The 22,931-nt window shown below is 45.4% G+C and overlaps 6 protein-coding genes across 6 annotated transcripts in view; 3 read left to right on the top strand and 3 right to left on the bottom strand.

Annotated features, from left to right (window-relative positions):
- The window catches only part of LOC128103270 (uncharacterized), a 74,495-nt gene that overhangs the window by 13,121 nt on the left and 38,443 nt on the right, over positions 1-22,931 (top strand). Inside the window, exons 3-4 of the mRNA XM_052727491.1 lie at positions 856-864; positions 22,559-22,890. Of these exons, the coding sequence (XP_052583451.1) occupies positions 856-864; positions 22,559-22,890 (341 nt within the window). The remainder of the gene's footprint in view (positions 1-855; positions 865-22,558; positions 22,891-22,931) is intronic.
- LOC128103269 (histone H4) lies at positions 8,375-8,856 on the bottom strand. The gene has a single exon (XM_052727490.1). It carries the CDS (start codon positions 8,697-8,699, stop codon positions 8,388-8,390), a length of 312 nt encoding a protein of 103 aa, XP_052583450.1. The 5' UTR covers positions 8,700-8,856; the 3' UTR covers positions 8,375-8,387.
- LOC128103263 (histone H2A type 1-B) lies at positions 9,756-10,186 on the bottom strand. The gene has a single exon (XM_052727484.1). The coding sequence runs from the start codon at positions 10,170-10,172 to the stop codon at positions 9,780-9,782; it is 393 nt and encodes a 130-aa protein (XP_052583444.1). The 5' UTR covers positions 10,173-10,186; the 3' UTR covers positions 9,756-9,779.
- On the top strand, positions 10,446-10,905 carry LOC128103264 (histone H2B type 1-H). Its single transcript, XM_052727485.1, has one exon. The coding sequence runs from the start codon at positions 10,471-10,473 to the stop codon at positions 10,849-10,851; it is 381 nt and encodes a 126-aa protein (XP_052583445.1). The 5' UTR covers positions 10,446-10,470; the 3' UTR covers positions 10,852-10,905.
- Positions 20,209-20,635, bottom strand: LOC128103268 (histone H2B type 1-C/E/F/G/I-like). The gene has a single exon (XM_052727488.1). It carries the CDS (start codon positions 20,633-20,635, stop codon positions 20,255-20,257), a length of 381 nt encoding a protein of 126 aa, XP_052583448.1. The 3' UTR covers positions 20,209-20,254.
- Positions 20,926-21,385, top strand: LOC128103262 (histone H2A type 1-B). Its single transcript, XM_052727483.1, has one exon. The coding sequence runs from the start codon at positions 20,938-20,940 to the stop codon at positions 21,328-21,330; it is 393 nt and encodes a 130-aa protein (XP_052583443.1). The 5' UTR covers positions 20,926-20,937; the 3' UTR covers positions 21,331-21,385.

Genomic DNA, 22,931 nt, shown 5'->3' on the forward strand with positions numbered 1-22,931 from the left:
GAACTTTCCTCTTAGTTCAGCCTTCATCGTGTCCCATAAATTTGGGTATGTTGTGCATTCCTTGTCATTGAATCCTAGGAAGTCTGTAATTTACTTCTTTATTTCTGCCTTGATCCAACAGTCATTCATTACAGAATAGTTCAGTTTCCATGGGTGTGTAGACTTTCTGTTGTTTCTGTTGTTGTTAAAATCCAGTTTTAATCCGTGGTGGTCTGATAGGATGCAGGGGGGTATTTCAGTTTTTTTTTTTTAAATCTGTTGTCACTTGTTTTGTGATGAGTATGTGGTCAGTTTTGGAGAATGTTCCATGAGGTGCTGAGAAGAAGGTATACTCTTTTGTGTTTGGGTGAAATTTTTGTATTAGGTCCATTTGGTTCACAAAACATGCTAACTCCAGTATTTCTCTGTTTGGTTTATGTCTGGGTGACCTGTCCATTGGTGAGAATAGGGTATTGAAGTCTTCCAATATTGATGTGTGAGGGTTGATTGTGATTTAAGCTTTAGTAATGTTTCTTTTTACAAATGTGGGTGCCTTTGCATTTGGGGCATAGATGTTGAGAATTGAAATGTCATCTTTGATGAGTGTGAAGTGTCTTTCCCCATCTCTTTTGATTAATTTTGGTTTGAAGTCTATTTTGTTAGCTGTTAGAATAGCTACACCAGATTGCTTCTTGGGGCCATTTGCTTAGAAAATCTTTTTCTAACTTTATACTCTGAAGTAATGTCTATGTTTGATGCTGAGGTATGTTTCTTTCTCTTTTTTCCTTTCTTTCTTCCTTCCTTCCTTCCTTTCTTTCTTTTTTTCCTCTTTCTTTTTTCTTTTTCTTTCTTTCTTTTTTTTTTTTTTTGATACAGGGTTTCTCTGTGTATCTCTGTCTGTTTGGAACTCATTCTGTATACTAAGTTGTCCTCCACCTCAGAGAGATCTGCCTGCCTCCATCTCCCTGAGTGCTGAGATTAAAGGCATGTGCCACCACCACCCAGTGAGGTGTGGTTCTTGTATGCAGCAGTAGGATGGATCTTGTTTTCCCATCCATTCTGTTCATCTGTGTCTTTTTAATGGGGAGTTGAGTCCATTGATATTGAGAGATATCAATGACCAATGACTGTTAACTCCTGCTGTTTTGTTGTAGTTGGTGATGGTAGTGTGTGTGTGTGTGTGTGTGTGTGTGTGTGTGTGTGTGTGTGTGTGTGTTTTCTTTGTGTTTTGCTAGTGTGAGATTATCTATTGCCTGCATTTTCCTGGGTGTAGTTAATTTCATTGGGTTGGAGCCCTTCCTTCTATATGGCTGGATTTATGGATAGACATTGTTAAAATTCAACTTTATCATGGAATATCTTATTTTCTCCATGTATTGTGATTGAAAGTTTTGCTGGGTATAATAGTCTGGAATAGCATCTGTAGTCTCTTAGAGTCTGCAGCACATCTCTCCAGTCCTTCTGGCTTTTATCTCCATTGAGAAGTCAGTTGTAATTCTAATAGGTCTGCCTTTGTATGTTACTTGGTCTTTTTCTCTTGCAACTTTTGATATTCTTTCTTTGTTCTGTGTTTAGTGTTTTGATTATTACGTAGTGAGGGGACCTTGTTTTCTGGTCCAGTCTATTTTGTATTCTGTGTGTTTCTTGTACCATTATAGGCATGACCTTCTTTATGCTAGCAAATTTTTCTTCTATGATTTTGTTAAAAATATTTTCTAGGCCTTTGAGCTGGGAATCTTCTCCTTCTTCTATTCCTATTATTCTTAGGTTTGGTCTTTTCATAGCATCCCAGGTTTCCTGGATGTTTTATGTCAGGAATTTTTTAGATTTAACATTTCCTCTAACTGGTGTATCTATTTTTTCTATCTTGTCTTCAATGTTTGAGATTCTCTATTCCATCTCTTGCATTGTATTGGTGATATTTGGGTCTGTAGTTCTTGTTTCACTTAGCTAGAGTTTCCATTTCCAGAATTCTCTCAATTTGTGTTTTCTTTATTGCTTTTCTATTTCCATTTTCAGGTCTTGAACAGTTTTGCTCATTTTCTTTCTTTCTTTTTCTTTGGTTTTTTGAGACAGGGTTTCTCTGTGTAGCTTTGCGCCTTTCCTGGAGCTCTCTCTGTAGACCAGGCTGGCCTCGAACTCACAAAGAACCACCTGCCTCTGCCTCCTGAGTGCTGGGATTAAAGGCGTGCGCCATTACCACCCAGCCACTCATTTTCTTAAACTGATTTTTCTTGACATTCTTTAAGGGATTTATTGATTCACTTCAATCTTTTATTGTCTTTTCCTCAGTTTCTAAGGGATTTATTCATTTCCTCTTTAAGGACCTTTATCAGTTTCATAAAGTTGGTTTTAAGGTCATTTTCTTGTGCTTTAGCTGCATTGGAATATTCAAGGGTTGCTGTATTCGGCTAGCTGGGCTGTGGTGGTGACAGACTACCCTGGCTGTTATTGATTGTATTCTTACATTGGCATCTCGGCATCTGGATTTGGGGTTATTACAGGTCTAGGTGCTGATTTCTGGATTTGTATTTGTTGGACATGTGTTTTCTTCCTTGGTTTCTGTTTCCTCTCTGGTCTTCTGCCAGCAGTGGCCTGGGGTTGAGTAGATGGTCTCCACCAGAGTTGGAGACTGGACTTCTGATGGCCTGGATAGCCTCTGCTCCAGCAGGGGGTTCCTGCCCAGATTAATGGGTGGAGTTCTGTCTGGTTGACTTACCTGGTTTTCAGGGAGCCGGCCAGGCTCTGGTTGGATAGGAGGCTTCTGCCAGAGTAGTATGCCAGGGTACAGTGACAGGGAGAGGAGAGGTGGTTGGGGTTATGCTAGTTGAGCATGGGCGGGGTTGGGGGGCACTCTTTCCTGGGGTTCAGGATACTGGCCTGACCTATGAGCTATAACTAATACTTTAATAGTTCCATTATGTCAAAATGTGGTCTTGAATTGGAAAAGGGGAAAAGAATGTTGTTCTATCAGGGCCCTGGAGAGCTGGTTCAGTGGTTAAGAGCACACACTAACACCGGAGCAGTTCCCAGTGCCCCGTCAGGTGCTCATAACCTCCTGTAACTCCAGCCTTCAGGGATGTGACACCCCTGTCTTGTCTCCATGGACACCTGTGTGTAGATACACATGAATAAAAAGAAGTCTGTGTTGAGACAGGGACTCTACTTTGTCCTGGCTATCCTGACACTCACTCCTAGACCTTACATTTGGAGATCTGCCTGCTGGGTCTTCTGAGTGCTGATATTAACAACATTAAAGAGATGCACCACCAGGTCCAGCTAACAGAAAATAAAATAATCTTACGTTTTCTTTAGTTACATCGGTTTAATGTTTTATTACATCAGAAAAAAAGCATAAGGAAGCTCTAGATTCCTTTTCTTTCTTTTGGCTTAAGACAGGGTGTTTTACTGTGACTTAACTCCAGCTGTGCTGGAACTTGATATGTAGACCATTCTGGCCTTGAACCCATAGATTCACCTGCCTCTGCCTCCTGAGTGCAGAGGTTGTTGTTGGGCAGGGGGTTGATTTTTGATTGGATTTGTTTATTGTGGTGATATTTTATTTGTGCTGATATGTGATGATATTTTATTTGTATGTTAGTAAATAAAGTTTGCCTGGAGATCAGAGATCATAGCCAGCCATAAACAAAAGTCAGGCGGTGGTAGCACATGCCCTTAATCCAATCACTTGGCAGACAGTCTCTGTACATTCAAGGACACAGCCAAGTATGGTGACACATGCCTTTAATCCCAGTACCAACCATAGAGACCTGGAGGTCTGTATAGACAGGCAGTGAGGAGGAAGTGAGGTGGCTGGACTAAGAGCCAATGAAAAGGCAGAACAGCAAGGCAATAAAGGCACAGGTTAGACAGGAAGAAACTGGTTCTCTTGGGAAGCTATGGCGGTGTGGTGACAAGGTTAGTTGGTGGCTATTGCTCTGATCTCTACGGCTTTCACCCCTGTATTTGGCTTTGTGTTTCTTATTTAATAAGACTGTTTAGAAATTCGTCTACAGTTTATTTTTGGAGACAAAGTCTTCCTATGCATCCCTCACTGGCTTGAAACTCACCATGTAGACAAAGCTAGGCTGGAACTCAAGGAATCTACCTGCCACTGGAGTGCTGGGATTAAAGGTATGGGCCAAGTCCGGCCTAAGCTTACCTTCTTAAATATTAAAGTGGCATTTAAATTATGTAGCCCATGCTTGAAAAGTGTCCCACAGTTTGCTGGGTTTCCCTGGAATTAGAACTGAAGAAGAAGAGACTGAACTCAAAACCTTGGGAAGTTTGAATTCTGCCCCATAACTGTGGTGATATATTGTGTTCCCTAATAAAGGTACTTGCCTGAGGATCAGAGAAGCAGAGCAAGCCATAGCCAACCTCACCTCCTCGCCAACCCCTCAGCCCATTCTGAAAGCCTCTGAGTCCTCACCCGAAAGACCTCATCCAGAAAGAGCCTCTAGTCCCTGTTTCCTCATGTCTTATACATCTTTCTTTGCCCTGCCATATTACATCCTGGCATTAAATGCATATGTGCTTTCCAAGCAAAGGCATGAGACCTCAAGCACTGGGATTAAAGGTGTGAGATCTCAAGTATTGGGATTAAAGTCGTGTGCCACCACTGCCTGGCTTTGTTTCTTTTCTAGACTGAATCAATCTCATGTAGTCCAGGGTGGCTTTGAACTCACAGAGATACAGATGGATCTCTGCCTCCAGAGTGCTAGGATTAAAGGTGTGTGCTACCACTGCCTGGCATCTGTGTTTAATCTAGTGGCTTGTTCTGTTCTCTGATCCTCGGGTAAGCTTTATTAGGGTACACAATATATCACCACACATAACACCACCGATGGAAATAAAGTTCTGTGTAGGTGTGTGTTTTATTTTGTTTTTCAAATACAATTTCTGTGTATATTGTATATCCCTGGTTGTCCTGGAATTCGCTCTATAGACCAGGCTAGACTTGAACTCAGAGATCCACCTGCCTCTCTGTGCTGGGATTACAAGAAAATAAAAGTTTTATACTGGGTTAGTATTTATTTGAAACCTGAGATGGAAAGTATAAACTTTTTTATATGCACATTACCCTTTTGATCCCAGCCTAAACCAAGTGAGGGACTAAGGCATAATAGAAATAATTGGCTATTGTACAATAGACTGGTGCCTGAGAATTCCAGTAGTAACAAGGCAAAAACAACAAATACAGCACCACGGCCATGCACTACACAGAGCAACGTATACAGGACACAGTGAGTGACTCTTTTTGAAAGATGTGGTGGCCCTGATAAGGGCCTTCATAGAAGAGAAGAAGAAGTAGAAAAAAAAAAAAAAAAAAGCTGAGTACCTAAGCCCCCGAAGCCATTAAGCGTGCGGCATTGGAGTTTGTGGAAGTGTAAGCCAAATAAGTCCTTTCTTCCCCAAGTTGCTTTGGTCATGGTGCTCATCATGTTGTGCCCAGAGTCCAGACTCCCAAAGTCCATCAGGAAACCAGATCCGATGCAAAAGCAGAGTGTTTTAATTTCGAGCTTGAACCTGGGTCCTCGTCCCTCCGATGCAGCAACAGAGCAGAAGAGACCCAGAGTAACAGTGAGACGGGATAGTTATAGGGGGCAAAGCAAGGGAGGGTCTAAGGGTCTACAGACGGCATAGGAACAGACTCAGGATTGGTGCACCTCCAAGCTGGAGGTGCCCTCCCTGGCTAGTTGGTTACAGCTGCAGGAAAGTTGATACATCTTGCAGCAGTTGCTGGGGTTATGGTATTCAGCCTGCTAAGTTTAACTTTTAATTGGTTCTTTACCATGTGGGGACACCTAGTGGTGCTTTTTTTTTTAATAACTAGGGTCAAGCTCAAGGTCAGGGCCTCAAGGGCACATCCTGCTGAGTCAGGGGGTCTTTTCTGCAGCCTGTCATGGCAGTGGGATATCCAAGACAAGCATCTGGGTAAGGGCCAGGGCTTCTCAATCACAGCAACAGTAACCCTGTCTGAACCAACAATAAACTACTGAGAAAATATTAGTGTTTGTATATTTGATGTGTTAGCCTTACTTGAGTTCACTAAACATTTATGGGTCTGAGGTTGTGTCTCAGTTGGTATAGTTGGTAAAGTGTTTGCCTAGAATGCAGGAAGGCCTGGGTTTAGTCCCAACGACTGCATGATTGTGATTACACATATCTACAATCCCAGCATTCTGGAGGTGAAGGAAGGAGGCAGCTGGATCCTAGTTCAAACCCATTCTCAAAATCAAAATGAGTTGAAGGAGAGCCAATGATATATAAGAGATCCTGTCTTTTTAAAGAATAGGAAAAAAAAAAAAACCTCAAAACAATGTTTGAAGAACACTTCAACTAAAGATATAAAATTAAGCCGAGTGGTTGAGGTCCACACATTTGAGGCCAGTCTGGTTTACAGAGCAAGTACCAGGACAGCCAGGGCTGTTACATAGAGAAACCAATCTTGAAAAACAAAACAAAACAAGAAAAGAAAGAAAAAAAAAAAGATTTATAAAGTTAGAAGTCATTAAAGACAGATGCTGTTTAGGGCCCTAGCCCCCAGTGGATGATATCTCCATGGGATTGAATTCAAACAGAGCCTGGAGTCTAAGGGTTCCACAGGCACTGAGTGTTAGAACTCAGGAAACACTAACAGGGCTAAGATGTCTCTAAATCTGAAAAGGCCCCATGGACCAGCAATTGGTGTAAAATGCTACCAAGTCCTTTCTGGGATGAGCCACCCAGAGCTTCTGATCTAACTGCTGGATGGAAATAATCAGCCAGCTCTGGAATCTGACCTGATAAGATGTGCCTGCAATCCCATCCACTGTAGAGACAGCAGCAGTAAGATCACAAGTTCAAGGCCAGCATGGGCAGACAAACCCGGTCTCAAGAAGATGATGCGAGACAGTTGTCTACATGAACCCAGATTTAGTCTCCAGAGCCCCTACATACAAAAAACAAAATTAGATTCTTAAGCAAGCAAAATCTGGCTATAACTCAGTTTTCTGTCCAAATAAATACATCTGCATCCCATGACTACAGACTTTGTCCTTTAGCTGTATCTCACCCATATTACAGTAATTCCTCCTTTTTCACTAAGCACCGAGGACATTCATCACCAGGAAGGAATCCTTTTTATGCTAAGCATAAAAATGAATAATAGTGTTTACTCACCAATTTTACATAGTAATTTAAGGTTAATAGCTCCCATGAAGTCAATCTATTACCAGGATAAATGGATTTCTTTAAAATGTGGCACTTAGTATACACTTTACAAGATTACACTTTCATCTAAGAAGGAAATCAGGCTTTACCACAACCCCAATCAGAAAAAAATACCAATGTAAACCAAGCACCACAGGAAGGACAAATAAGTTATGATCTTAGATGTGTTACCTAAAACAACACTTGCGTGGAAGAACAGGAATATGGCTGCATGATGAACATGGGAGCCAGAGAAGGAGGAAATGCCAAAGTCACAACATCTTGACGTCTATTGTGCCCTAAGGGGACGTCACCAGCTTGAGCACTGCAGAGACCTCCCTCTCCATCCCACACACATGGACCACTCCCAACCATGCATCCATGCTGCTACAGACCTAACGGTCGTGACCGGGCTCGTTTTCTCTGTCAACTAAAGACTTCCAAGGCAGGAAAAATTTGCCAGTGAACAGCGGAAAAGCTCAACAATTTCAGACAGCAGCAGACAGAACCAACAGTAGAGAAAAGCATTTATTAGAGCGAGGGAAAAAGAAGCGCTTGCCACTGGCACACGCAGGAGCAGATCTTGTGCGCACACCGGGAAGGCGATGAAGCCAGTCTCTCTCCGGGAGTTGCGTTTATTCCCCTTCCACCCCACCGGCCGCCCCCACTTTAGAGCCGGCATTTAGACCATCAAGATCATCAGACGGCTGACCGGCCCAACTGCTGGGTAAGGCCTGACGGGGCGTCCTGATCGCTCCCCCAGTCGGTCCGGAGGGGGCCTGCTGGAGTAATGGAAAAGGGCAGCAGGCTCGTCTGAGGCCTGGAGCTTTTTCGTTAAGGAAGTCATGTGGGTTGGAAGTTCTCCTTAACGTAGCCATGGGCCAGGGGGAACTCCTAAGTGACGTGCATTTGTACCTGAAGCGGGCAGAGCACCCACCTCTCACAGGCCTAAATGTCACGGGCACGTCTGCCATTTAACCTCCACCATAGAGGGGAGATGCAAACCACGGAATAGTGAGGACACTGGCACAGCCCCAGGACGGGAGGCCCCGCGAACGAGGGATCCGGTCCGCAGCCGACTGAGCTGCGTGCCGCACAAATCCCGGACATCGGGACCTTACAGTAAACAAAACAGTGCCGCAGCTCTCCCGAGGGTCAGGTGGGCGGCCCTGAAAAGGGCCTTTAGAGAGGAAAAGAAAAAGGAGCCGAGCAGCTCAGCCGCCGAAGCCGTAGAGCGTGCGGCCCTGGCGCTTGAGCGCGTAGACCACGTCCATGGCGGTGACGGTCTTGCGCTTGGCGTGCTCCGTGTAGGTGACGGCGTCGCGGATCACGTTCTCCAGGAACACCTTCAGCACCCCGCGGGTCTCCTCGTAGATGAGGCCGGAGATGCGCTTGACGCCGCCACGCCGGGCCAGGCGGCGGATGGCGGGCTTGGTGATGCCCTGGATGTTGTCGCGCAGGACCTTGCGGTGGCGCTTGGCGCCGCCCTTGCCCAGGCCCTTCCCGCCTTTGCCGCGGCCAGACATGACTACAAAGGGAGAGGAATCCCAGTGATGCCATCTCCGACACAGCAGTTCGCTCTTATAGGGAACGTGCGGACCGGAGTGAGAACAGGAAGCGCAGTGGCGGGAACTGCTTGTGGCTAGGGGGAGGGGCCCTCAGCGCAATTTGAAAGCTGAGGACTGTAAATGGAAATTCCGTCTAATGTCCTCATCTCCCCACACTTAACGTTTTCCTTTAGTACTGTTTGACGTGTCGAACAACGGAAGAGTCAGGTGAGCACTCGTAGCGTGCGAGAGTTTTTAAAGAGCTTTTTACCATTTTTGTTTAATGTGATCCCTACCGTGTCCTTATGAAACAAAATGTATTATAGAAAATACAAAGGGAAACATTGTAGCACTTACATTCATATTCTTTCCACTATTTGGGCATAACCATGCCTTTTAACTTTAAAGATATAAATTTAAGGACCGAATAATTTAATGCCAGAAATGTATGTATGCGTGTATGTATGTAGACTACACAGCAGGGCGGTGGTGGCGCACGCCTGTGATCCCGGACCTCCGAGCAGAACTGGCCAGTTTGGTCTCAGCCCCGGCTACAGAGAGAAACCGGAGCTGCAGGCGCGGTGGCCGGCACTCCAGAGGCAGAGGCAGGAGAATGTCTTTAGTTCCAGGACAGCCAGGGCTACACACTGAAACCTGCTCGAAAAACAAAAAAACTCCAGTTTGTGAATTTGAAAATGAAAGTGGCCATCTGAGTGACTACCACGAGATTGTCAACACTTAATAACCCCAGTTATAGATGTCAATCTTCTTGTGTAATGGCTAATGCTAAAATCCAGATGGGACGCTTTCAGGGAAACTACATAGCCTTAGCCTTATTTTTAAACGTTGGTCCATATACGGCACATCACTCTCTCTACTCCGGACATAAATCGCAAAGGTTGGGTTAGGGGTACTCTAGTTCTAAGGATAATGTGTCTCTCGCACAAACTGCACAAAATGCCACTGTTTCGTGCAAAAGTGTCCAGCGCTTTTAAAAGAGACTGTGGATGGCTCTGAAAAGAGCCTTTGGTCTGACTTAAGTGGTTTTGGTCAAATGCCTCACTTTCCCTTGGCCTTGTGGTGGCTCTCGGTCTTCTTGGGCAGCAGCACCGCCTGGATGTTGGGCAGGACGCCGCCCTGCGCGATGGTCACGCGGCCCAGCAGCTTGTTGAGCTCCTCGTCGTTGCGGATGGCCAGCTGCAGGTGGCGCGGGATAATGCGCGTCTTCTTGTTGTCGCGGGCCGCGTTGCCAGCCAGCTCCAGGATCTCGGCCGTCAGGTACTCCAGCACGGCCGCCAGGTAGACCGGGGCGCCGGCGCCCACCCGCTCCGAGTAGTTGCCCTTGCGGAGGAGCCGGTGCACGCGGCCCACGGGGAACTGCAGGCCGGCGCGGGACGAGCGGGTCTTGGCCTTGGCGCGAGCCTTGCCGCCCTGCTTGCCGCGTCCAGACATGGTAGAAAACTGGCTGTCACAAGCTGCTCAGTCAGTAACCAGAAAGCCACACTGGCGCTATTTATACTCGACGCAGGGCGCGAAAACGAATCGATTTCATTGGTTACATATAGAAGTTTCACCTAAACCAATGGCATCGTGGTTTCGAAAATCCCTTGCTTTGATTGGACAGTTAGTGAATGACGTTTGCTATTCGCGATCAGCACAGCCATAAGTCTGTTTAAAAACCAGCCAGTGCAGACTTCGTTCTGACTCTTACTTGCTTTTTACTTTCTTTGTTTCTCTCTTGTTCATCGTTATGCCTGATCCCGCGAAGTCCGCCCCCGCCCCGAAGAAGGGCTCCAAGAAGGCCGTGACCAAGGCCCAGAAGAAGGACGGCAAGAAGCGCAAGCGCAGCCGCAAGGAGAGCTACTCGGTGTACGTGTACAAGGTGCTGAAGCAGGTGCACCCCGACACGGGCATCTCGTCCAAGGCCATGGGCATCATGAACTCGTTCGTCAACGACATCTTCGAGCGCATCGCGGGCGAGGCGTCGCGCCTGGCGCATTACAACAAGCGCTCGACCATCACGTCCCGGGAGATCCAGACGGCCGTGCGCCTGCTGCTGCCCGGGGAGCTGGCCAAGCACGCCGTGTCCGAGGGCACCAAGGCCGTCACCAAGTACACCAGCTCCAAGTGAGCGGCGGACCTCACCGAAACCCAAAGGCTCTTTTCAGAGCCACCCACGGTTTCAGAACAGAGCTTGTTTCCTCCCACAAGCGAAATGATTGTCAACTGTAACTGTCCTTGTTTAGGCCTGGGAACGCAGGAGCTGCTTTTTGCCTGTGCCTCCTGAGTACTGGTGTTAAAGGTGTTGCACCCACCACCGGCACTAACATTACTTTTATCTTGGTATTCCAGAGTCCACAAAGTCTGATGGAGACTTACCTTGTCGGTGAGTGTTGTGATGCAGTATTTTAAATCCCCTTCTTAACTGCTGAAGCTGTTATAATAGGTTCTGTTCCATAAGTCACCTCAGTTTTCCTATTACAGCTAGGGGTATGGCCATAGGTCTGAAAGTCTCAAATCATGTGTTAGAGCCCAGGACTCTGCATCTTAAAAGATAGTGATGCTTGCTGAAGACCTAGAGATGTAGTCAGAAGCAGCTTAACCTGATTGAGTTCTATTTTCTCGGTTTTGTTTGGATTGAGTGTTTTGTTTTGACAACAGATTTAACCATTTACCTGTCTGTTCTTGAACTAACTGGATCTCACTGCCTCAACATCATGAGTACTGGAATTACAGGCTTATACAATCAGGCTTGGTCTTACAAGTCTCCAGCTAAGCACTCAGGAAAATAGAAAAACTTATTATTTTCCTTTAAGAATTCTTAAGTGGTTTGTTACTTTCATAATTGTTTTCTGTTTCACCTTCATTGTCTGCTTATTACTTGACTGTAAGCATGTGTGTGTGTGTGTGGTTGTGTATATAAATATATACTTAGATCTATATTCTGGTGTGATGGTTGAAAATAGATTGTGGAAGAAGAAAAAACTAAAGAGGGTCTTAATGTGATTTAGTTTGCAATTGTGTTTGAGTTTTTCAGGGCATAAAATACTAGATAAAGATTAATTCAAACATTTGGGAAAAAACTCATTTCTGTAGTCCTTTAGGCTAGTAAATGCAAATACGGTGTTGATTTAAGTATGAATATGAACAGCTTAAAGGTAGTTGAATATCAATGAAATGCTAGTACACCACAGCTGGAAGAATTGTTAGCTGTTGTACAACTAGTGAGATCTTAATAAAAGCCTAACCATTTTCCCTAATCATCTCCATTAATCTCTATAGTATCCTGTGGAGCAAATTCTATTGTCTCCTTTCTTTAAAGTTGAGGAAATTAAAATGATCCAACTGAAGCTGCAGTCTAAATCCAGTCTTGTCTGAGGTGAGATCGAACTGTGAAATACCCTCCAAAATATCCTGCAAAGGGACTACTTACTACATTATAAAAATGAATGTTTTAAATTATCCCAGAATGTAATACAGACTCTTAATTTGTTTCTTCATTTGGGTTTGGGTTTTCTGGGAATGGTTGTTTGGTTTTGGTTTTGAATTTTGTGTACGTGTGTGAGAGAGAGAGGGGTCTTGCTCTGTAGCAAGGCTGAAGGAGAAATCCTCCTTCCTCATCTGGTCATGTCCATCAGCTACAGTTTGGAGTTAGAAGAATTTCCGAATGAATTCCTGAGGAGGGTAAACGTTCCTTCTCTACTTCTGACTGTTCCATGAGTAAGTAGATAATGGTAACCAGATAAACCAAAGAAAAGTGTGTACATGTATTACATGAAAGAAAAATGACTACTCTGAACTTCAGAGATCCTGAAGTTCATATTCCTTCTTAGGGGAGGAGGGAGATGAACTAGTGGGAAGTAAGTGATCTGGGGATTGTCCTGGGGACAACCACTTGCAACAAGTCTATTTGAGCAGGACGTTGACCTTCAAGTCTCTGCTGACACAGTCTCTACTTGACATGTTTCTGGAAGACAGTCGTATTGCAGTCAGGTCTGGACATTTGTCTTTGGTCATTTAAGGGAAATTCAAACCAAGTCCCTCCCTGAATTTGCTGTTTCTCAAATGCCCTCAGTTTGCAATACAAAGGGCATAATTTGGGGTAGCGTTAAGCAAATTCCTGTACCTCATATATGTATATAAAATGACAAATACTTCCATTTGGACACATACTGTTAGTCTCAGGGGCCCCTTGAAAAGAAACACACCTCACTCTCCCTCTGCACTCATAGCATAAGAAGTTCCCTTAATATTTGAGAGTCCCAGCTCAGGTGCTCCCAGGTCCTTGGCTTTGACACAGAAAAGAATAATCTCTGTGTCACACAAAGGAACGAACATGAAGCCAAAGGGAACACATCTCTTTAAGGCGATTTTTTTTAAATTTTTTATTTTTTGAAAGAGTTCACCAGGCAGTGCTAGAGGATTGAATCCTACCATTTGGGAGGCAGGCAGATCTCTTAAGAGTGTGAGCTGCTGTAGTCTCCATAAAGAGCTCCAGGCCAGCAAGTGCTATAGTTAATGAGCCTTCCATGTCTGAGAGAGAGAGGAGAGATGGGGAAGAGAGAGGAGAGGAGAGAGAGCAGGCGGGCCAGACCTGGGCTGACTAACACAAAGGTACGGGAAGCTCACTTGGTTGTTATTTTAACAGGTGGTAAGTGTCTTCTGCCCTGGCTGGGATCCTACCTCACAGTCCTTGAGATCGGCTAGTTTAAAGGGAATTGGTGCAAAGGAACAGAAAGATGGGCGAGCCTTCTTGCTCCAAACCATCAAGTTCTGAGTATATTGTGTAAACAAAGAGAATTTTTTTCCTGATAAGAGAGATTAAAAGATTTGTATAAAGTTTTATAAGGTAGGAGACATTAAAGGAGGAGGACATTTAGTGGACTGGAGGTCCTTGGTAAGCTAGTTACTTTTGATAGAAAAAAAAAATTTTTTTTTTCAAAACTGTAAGCCACCATTGAATACGATGAGGGTTATTAGAAGAAAAAAAAAAACCTCCTTAAACTGGGCGGTGGTGGCGCACGCCTTTAATCCCAGCACTCAGGAGGCAGAGGCAGGCAGAGCTCTGTGAGTTCGAGGCCAGCCTGGGCTACAGAGCGATCCAGGACAGTCAGGGCTGCACAGAGAAGCCCTGTCTCTTTCTTCTTTTTTCTTTGCAGTAGTGGTAGTAGGACTAAGAAAACAGGAGCTTGGAAAAATAAGAAAACGCCCCAAATGCGTGGGTGTGGACTTCCGCCTGAGAGCTGTGCATCTTTTTGTGTCTCTCAGCATTTCCCTGGTAATGTTGAAGTTAACACACATGACTTAAATTCTAATCTTAACTGCTGATATTAACTCTCAGATAACATATAAAACAATAAATATAGCTATATGTGTTGAAGTTAGGCTATGTCCTACTTTAAGTTACTTTGTGAGAGCCAAAGTTACATTTGTAAGCTTTAATTACTGTACCTTAAGGTACCCATGAAACAAAAATGTCTCTGATCTGCAAGCCCCTTGTCCAAGGACAGATAGTTCCTGAAATGCTGGAGGCTGTTGTTTATGAGAGATTACAAGCCACATGTTTTTCACTCCCCTAAACACGTTTGTTTGACCCATCTGCACCGGATGTGCTTGATCACATGTGGGTGGGAGGTATATAGGCAGGAAATACTTCTGATTGGATGTAGGTTGGAGGTATGACAGGAAATATACTTGGCTCTGATTAGACCAGATGAGAAATACTTAAGTCACTGTACACCCTGATACAGGGGCCATTTTCTGGAAACCCAGAGATAGACTTTGCCAGAGGCCATCTACCTGGCTAGTATTTAATTAAAGTTTACTTCAAATTTAGTTTTAAACTGTGGTAGTGGTCTTATTCTCCATCTGTGGGATTAACAACTTCGTAATGTATAAAATAGTGTTCTTTCAAGTTGTGCCTTACCACAGTAAACTTCACTTTACAATCAGCTTTGGACTCCATTTGGAGAGAAAAAGATGATGCAGACCCTGGGTAGACCCAGAAACAACACCATTTGGCAGGCCCTGGGCATCCAGCACAGATTGAACGATGACTTACACCTGGAAACAGAAAGGGAGCCACACTATAGATTTCATGGGGAAAAAATGGAAACAATGGAGGCACAGGGGTGTATTAAAATCATGCCTAAAAAAACCATGCTCAAGAGCTCAACGCATGGATGAAGAAATGGTTTAACTCCCTTGCCTGGATACCATAGAGCGATGCAGACCTGACACTGAGAGGACATGGCCCCGCATGCACCCATCATCTAATGCCTCTGAGATTCTGCTCAGTGCCCCAGTGTTGAGGGAGATAACTCAACGTGGTCGACTTGTTCACTACTCTGGACCTGAACCTGGCACTGTTTCCTGCTCCTGACCTGGTTCAGACCTGGTTCAGTCTGTCACTTCAAAGCCTAATTCTGCAGCTTTGCCCTCAAACCTGACTCCAGCAGCTCCCTCCTGCAATCACCACGGTTGGGCATCTTATCTATATACCAGACCCTGTTCTGAGCTCCATTGGTTTTGTAATCCGTATATAAGTATATAGATGTGTAGATGGCTGTAGTGCATTCCTGCTAAGCTCCTGGCCTGGTTCCAGAGACTAGCACCTAGCCCTAATCCTTCCTTTGTTTAAACACACCTTCTGTTTCTCTTACGTTTTGTTTCTCTTACTGCCTTATGTGAATCTTCTCTGAGAGTCAAGGATCAGAGATTCCCCCAAGGATCAAAGGACTGTGAAAAACTTGGTCCAGGAAACCCGGAAAACCTAGTACCTGATAAATCAAGTAATTTGCACTTGGCATTTGGTCTCTGGGAGCTCTTTTTAGGGTGCTTTGAAGGTACGGAAATTAACTGGCTAAACTGTAATAGAGAGTAAATAAAAATACCCAAGGCAAAGGGAAATGTTTCAGTTCCCACTAGGGAACTATTTAGTCTTGCAATAGGCTGAGGAAAAAAATCAGAGACAGCTCATGTTTTGAGTAATTTTATGATTTTATGTTGTGGCACACTCCTGGCGATTTTCAGCTGCAGGGGCTTTACCTAACTGAGATATCTGAGAAACAGCCCAAGAAACCTGCAGCTGTGACTGGACACAGAGGCCTGACCACAAACTGCTCCTTACAGCAGAGTCTGGGAGGAGAGCGCATCTCTTTCTCAAGGTGGATTGCCTTCTCCTTAGACATTTATCACTACTCAGATCCTGTTTTCCAGTCCTAGGATACATAACGTGACCATTCTTTCTAAAACAGAGGGGGAAATTGGCATTCTTAAAAATGCACACATGTATTCTTTCCCAGGAATAAGGAGACACCAGAAATCTGCCCTTCCTCACCCACACCAGAGCATGGGTCCTGGCAATTGAAGAGACTTCCTGCAGTATTATTTCTGACCGTGGGCCTGCTTGGACATGTAAGCTCACATTTCTGAGGACTGAGAACAGGCACTGCTTGTGAAAGTGTGTGTTGGGCGGGATTAGGGGGCATTGGTTAATACTGGGAGACATTTTCAGTGGAGTTCTACTGCCCTCTCGAGGCACGTGTTGACAATACATGGGTGTTTTGCCTCTCAGGAGCATAACATTGACTTTGCAAGGTCAGAGGCTAAAGTCTTGAAGTGCCAACACAGTTCTGCCACAGGAGGATCCAGAGGCCCTCCAGCTCTGGTGAACGTTTTGTCAGGTTTTCTGGGGATCCTGTCCGGCAGGGAAATCCTTGCTCGCCTGTGCCCTTCTCCTGAAGCATCCTCTCAAAAGCAGTGTAGGACCTATTATGACGTTTTCTTTTATTCTGAAATGAAGGTTCACAGCTTCACACTGGATGTCCTGGTGGACTCATTTTCCCCAACTTGAGCTATCACACAGTGACTCTGACTCTCTGTAGGAGGTCACCATAGTGGTGGGTTGTCTGTCTGAGAGTCCCAGTCCACTGTCAACAGCGGTTGTCAGGTACGTGTGGACAGGTGTGCTGTGAACTCAAGCCACGTTCCAGCTGAGTCTGCAAATCTCACAGATTCCAGTTGAGTTCTGTCCTAATCACTGACCTCAGAATCCAGGGTTATGATACAAACTAATCCGGGATTCTGATATATGCTGGTTTTATGTCACCAAGTTTTGGATTGACATGTAATGGAATAGTAACCAGAAGAAATCCCCAAACAGGAATTTTATCTAAATATTCACGCTGTGTTGCCTAGTAGTACTGCTCTACACACAGACACACACACCCACACACACATACCCTGCTTTTCTTCTTCCCCACCATGGATCAGTGAACTTCAGTGGCTGCAGACTTTTGCTGGGATTACTTAAAAATTGGTCACATATCTCCCCAAATGATGCCTGTTTCAATATTGTTGATTCTGGGTCTGCAAGAGTGGAATGAAATGTGAAAAACAGTTTTAAAAATTAAGCATGTGAGTATGATTTGGACTAAGAACATATGTCAATACACATCGTGTGGTATTCTTAAAAAATGGCCAAACCATTTTTTAAAAATAGTTTTATTAATCTTATGAGCACTTCGTACAATACATTTTGATCACATTTACTTCTTCCCACTACACATAACTCTTTACAAATCCACTTCCACCTCCATACTCCTGAAATTTTGTGTGCCCACTTTAAAATCTAACCCATGGAGTCCAATTCATGTGCTCCTGGGTGTGGGGCCATCCTTTGGAGTGTGGTCAATCTACCAGGGTACACACCGTTAAAGAAAAATGTCCCCCTCTCCCAGAAGCTATCAGTGGCTCATACCTCCTTAGGGGCGAGGGCTCATGAGCCAAATCCAATAAGAAAATGGTTTTCCCCATACTATTTGTGCCCTTATTACACCCATGGGTATATCTTGCTGTACAAGTTGGTTCTTACCATCAAGTTGTGATGGGCAACCAAAAGCAATAGCAATAGGTGTATTTGTGTGTGTGTGTGTGTGTGTGTGTGTGTGTGTGTGTGTGTGTGTCTCCAGTATACCTCTGCCCAACAACTCAAGTAGAGGTATCCCACATCTGGCACTGGGTCTTTTATTTTTAGACAACTATGGCTTCTGGTAGGAGCATCATTCCCTCTGTAGGGGCAGCTCCAATTTCGTTCTTTTCTGTAATATTCATTTTGACTTAATCTGTAATTGCTGTGGGATGTCTTTCTGTACACTGTGAATATGTGTTGTTCCAGTTGGTTGATAAATAAAGCTGCATTGGCCTATGGCAGGGCAGGATGGAGCCAGACGGGAAAATCCAAGAGAGACAGTGAAAGGAGAAAGGAGAGGAAGGGGAGACGCCAGCCACTGCCCAAGGAGCAACATGTAATGGGACTCAGGCAAAGCCACGTAACACGTGGCGATACATAGATTAATAGTTATGGGTTAATTGAAGATGAAAGAGCTAGCCAGCAAGAAGCCTGCCATACGCCATACAGTTTGTAATTAATATAAGCCTCTGAGTGGTTATTCTATAAGCGGCTGCGGGGCCTCAGGGTTGGGCGGGACACAGGGAAACTCCATGTAATATTTACTTATTTTTTCTGCTGTAGAAATTGGCTTCTTTGATTATGAAGCTCCCTGCAAACAGCATGGTTTTCACCCTTAACTGAAGATAAAGTAACGAGGTCCATTTGACTTGTCCATGACTGCAGTGTCAAAGTGACTTACTACCTCTGTGGCCTTGAGTCATCAGACGTTTTCCCTAAGTCACCAAGGGTCTAAAAGGTGTGACTTTGCCTCATTTTGCAGAGGCAGAGGAGGACATGAGGGCCATATTTTGGAGGGTTAGATGTATCTGCTTAGTCACACCTGTAGATTTTCTTCTTTCTCTTCTCTTCGGGTGACAGTTCCTACACACATGAAAGTCTTCTATTACAAATTTTAAGGTCATATTTTATGTCCATCCAAACACTGAGATCCTGGGTCAGAATCCTTGACAATTTGAACTGTGTTAAAATTTCCAAGTTCTGTCGGAGTGAATTCTAGAGAATACCTTTGAGGAATTCAATGTTACATGCCCTCAAATGTGTTTTTGCTTTTAAATTTAAATTTAATTTTTTCTTCCCCCTCCCTGCTTCAGAATTAAAGAGCAAAGAGATAAAATTTGGTTACAATATTGTGGAAATAAAATAGATATATTTTTTTTAAACTTTCTAGCCTCTAACCATGATTCCAAAATTAAAGGACATAAAGTAGAAATTCCAACAAGTTTAATTCCAGATACAAGCACATGATTGTAGTTGGCATACTTAAAATCTCGAATTTTTATAAAGAAATAGAAAACTAGAGTGTATTTGGCTATTGCTGAACCAAGTTATAAATCATATTACAGAATTATGATAATGATCCTTAGTAATCAGCCTTTTTCATAATTTCTTTTAGGTTTTAGAATTTCCCTTATAGTCCTCAGATACAAGCATCCTAATTAAAGCCTAGTTGGTACATTTGATTATTGGATCTTTCATTTCATTTTTATTGGTGTCTAACTGTGAATGTATGCCACGTGTGGGTGCCCTAAGTCAGAAGTGGGTGTGGGATGCCCCGAAGGAGCTGGAGCTACAGGTGATTGTGAGACACCTGACATGGGTGCTGGGAACCGAACCAGGGACCTTATGAAAAAGGGCGGCTTTGGTGATAACAAGAAAAACACTAAAAGATGTGCTTTAATGTCTTGAAAAATCGTTAAGTGGGAGAAAGTGAGACTTATTGGTCGTTTTGGGAAACAAAACCAAACCGGTGATGCCTTCTACTCTGCGGGTGTATGAGGTGCTAACTATATTTATTCTACTGAGGATTACCCAGTGGGCAATAAAGCTAGAGCTCAAGACTAGTCTCTTCCCATTCCTAAGCCAACCTGGGCTGAAGCTTCCTTTTCTTCAGTTCTTACACCTGCGTCTTGATAGGTAACAAGTGAAAACGCATCTCGATGGATCTCTTTCCCGATCTCTTATCCTGGAAATACAGACATCAACCCAGGGGGCCACTCGCTTACAATATTCCCTGGTCGAGTCCTAGAACAAACTAAACCGGATACACGGAGAGTAAATCGCTGTAGACAAGGCTCGAATCTCAAAGGCCCTCCCCGGGCAGGAGTACTGACTGACCCTTCAAGTCAGTATTTACTTAGCGCCTGCGTGTCAGTGTTGGTGCCGCCTCTCCCAGCAAAGGATTTATTTCACTGCCAACAGCATCCCCTTTAGGGAAGATGACCGCAGTTCTTACCCGCCGCCCACTCTGGTTTTCAGCTTGGTCCAGGAACGAAACGGAGTTACCGGCTGTTCCCTCCATCGTCCTCGTTTTCCTCCATTATTGGAGAGGTAGAAGAGGCGGAGCGCCCCGGAAGGACCCTTGGAGACTCATGTACTGGAAAACCGAGGTTTGGAGTGGGGAGGGGTCACGGCAGAGCTAATAAACGCAAGCTTACCTTAAGACCCCACGTCCAGGATCCCAAACCGACCACAGGAAGGGAGGCCGTGTGCTAACAGCTTTTTCCGCTGAAACCGTGGGTGGCTCTGAAAAGAGCCTTTGGGTTACGGTGAGGTCCGCCGCTCACTTGGAGCTGGTGTACTTGGTGACGGCCTTGGTGCCCTCGGACACGGCGTGCTTGGCCAGCTCCCCGGGCAGCAGCAGGCGCACGGCCGTCTGGATCTCCCGGGACGTGATGGTCGAGCGCTTGTTGTAGTGCGCCAGGCGCGACGCCTCGCCCGCGATGCGCTCGAAGATGTCGTTGACGAACGAATTCATGATGCCCATGGCCTTGGACGAGATGCCCGTGTCGGGGTGCACCTGCTTCAGCACCTTGTACACGTACACCGAGTAGCTCTCCTTGCGGCTGCGCTTGCGCTTCTTGCCGTCCTTCTTCTGGGCCTTGGTCACGGCCTTCTTGGAGCCCTTCTTCGGGGCGGGGGCGGACTTCACTGGCTCGGGCATCTTGAGACAGCAACTACAGGAACTGTAGCACCGAGTCAGCACGTAACTTCCCTTTTTATAAGGGCGTTATTCAAATGAGGCTGAGAAAAGAACACTTCTGATTGAGTGCTATTTTGATGATGTCATCCGGAGTCTTGCCCAATCAAAGTGTGCAGGTCGGCACAAACGCTTCTCATTGGCCTAAACGAAAGGAAAAAGACAGCCAATCGCACGGGTTCTTTTTCGCGCCCAGAGAAGACTATAAGGCCGAAGGTCTTGCGGTTCTCATGCACCCAGTTGGTAACGGCTACTGTGTGTTCACCATGTCTGGACGCGGCAAGCAGGGCGGCAAGGCTCGCGCCAAGGCCAAGACCCGCTCGTCCCGCGCCGGCCTGCAGTTCCCCGTGGGCCGCGTGCACCGGCTCCTCCGCAAGGGCAACTACTCGGAGCGGGTGGGCGCCGGCGCCCCGGTCTACCTGGCGGCCGTGCTGGAGTACCTGACGGCCGAGATCCTGGAGCTGGCCGGCAACGCAGCCCGCGACAACAAGAAGACGCGCATCATCCCGCGCCACCTGCAGCTGGCCATCCGCAACGACGAGGAGCTCAACAAGCTGCTGGGCCGCGTGACCATCGCGCAGGGCGGCGTCCTGCCCAACATCCAGGCGGTGCTGCTGCCCAAGAAGACCGAGAGCCACCACAAGGCCAAGGGAAAATGAGGCATTTGACCAAAGCCACTTCAAAAACAGACCAAAGGCTCTTTTCAGAGCCACCCACACTGTCCTTAAAGAACTGAACATTTTTTGGCTGTGTAACTATGCAATTTCCTCTAGCCAAGTGTCTTATAGTTAGCCATTAGGTTTTAAGTCTTACTGTGGGAGGATAGTTCATTTCCCCCTCTTGGTCGTTGAGTCAATTTGACAGTTAACCAACCCATAGCTTCCCACACCAGAATCAGTGCTTTTGTGTAAATAGTGTTTGAAGAAACTACACTGAATGAGAGAATCGATTTGCCAATTTGAACGGCTTTTTGTTTAATGTTCCTCCCAAACTTCATAATCCCTCCACATAAGTTTGAAAACATTCAAATACACTAGTTTTTGCTTTAAATATTTAAATCGTTCTTTAATATCTCACGTCATACTTTGATTACAATCTTAAGGCCATTCCTTTGCATTTAAAAATTTTGACAATAGGGTTGTTTTTGGTGGGAAACTAGGTAATTAGACACTTAAATTGTTCCTTGAATTCCTCACCTATAAATTTTTTTATCGATGAAAAATTTGAAATAACTTGAGTATTGAAATGTGCATGGACACTGATGGTGGCCATTAGCAAATATTTTCCTTCTGCTGAATTGGAATTTTAGTAGGCCAATAATTGACATATACACTATATTGAATTTTGAAGGGCCAAAATAAAAGTAAAATATTTGAGAGCATACTAATTACCAGCGGTACTAGCGTGGGCACATTACCTGGCATATTATTTACCCAGCTTTAGTGTACTTTTTAGGAAAAACTGCCACTAGCACATATGTCTATCGGAGGAAGCATGCATAAAACAACCTATACCTTTGAAATAAAGAAACAGGCCATAGATCACGAAGTATCAAAGGATGTGCAAACATTTTTTTGAGACAAGGCCTGTCACTATATAATTCAGGTTGGTCTTCATCTAGTAGCGATTCTCCTGCCTCAGTGTCCCGAGTGCAGGGGGTACTGGGTGACGATTTTAAAACCTACATTTCAGACTTAAGCGCAGGATTGCCCGGGGGTGGGGTGGGGGCGGGGGAGAAAGGGCGGCGGCGGCGCGGCAAACGCGCGTGCGCAATGGACCAATCCCTTTATAGTTGAGTAGGCCCAGTGTACTCTCGTCCAATCAGCTTCAGATTCTGATTATAAATAAGCCTTCCTCCGAGCCCACTCCACTGTGCTCAGCTCTGAGGTCATGGCACGCACCAAGCAGACCGCCCGCAAGTCCACCGGCGGCAAGGCCCCGCGCAAGCAGCTGGCCACCAAGGCCGCCCGCAAGAGCGCCCCGGCCACCGGCGGCGTGAAGAAGCCGCACCGCTACCGGCCCGGCACCGTGGCGCTGCGCGAGATCCGGCGCTACCAGAAGTCCACCGAGCTGCTGATCCGCAAGCTGCCGTTCCAGCGCCTGGTGCGCGAGATCGCGCAGGACTTCAAGACCGACCTGCGCTTCCAGAGCTCGGCCGTGATGGCGCTGCAGGAGGCGAGCGAGGCCTATCTGGTGGGTCTGTTCGAGGACACCAACCTGTGCGCCATCCACGCCAAGCGGGTCACCATCATGCCCAAGG

Source organism: Peromyscus californicus, unplaced genomic scaffold (genome assembly GCF_007827085.1).
Source record: "Peromyscus californicus insignis strain IS unplaced genomic scaffold, ASM782708v3 Scaffold_8__1_contigs__length_139910024, whole genome shotgun sequence".
Classification (NCBI taxonomy): Eukaryota; Metazoa; Chordata; class Mammalia; order Rodentia; family Cricetidae; genus Peromyscus; species Peromyscus californicus.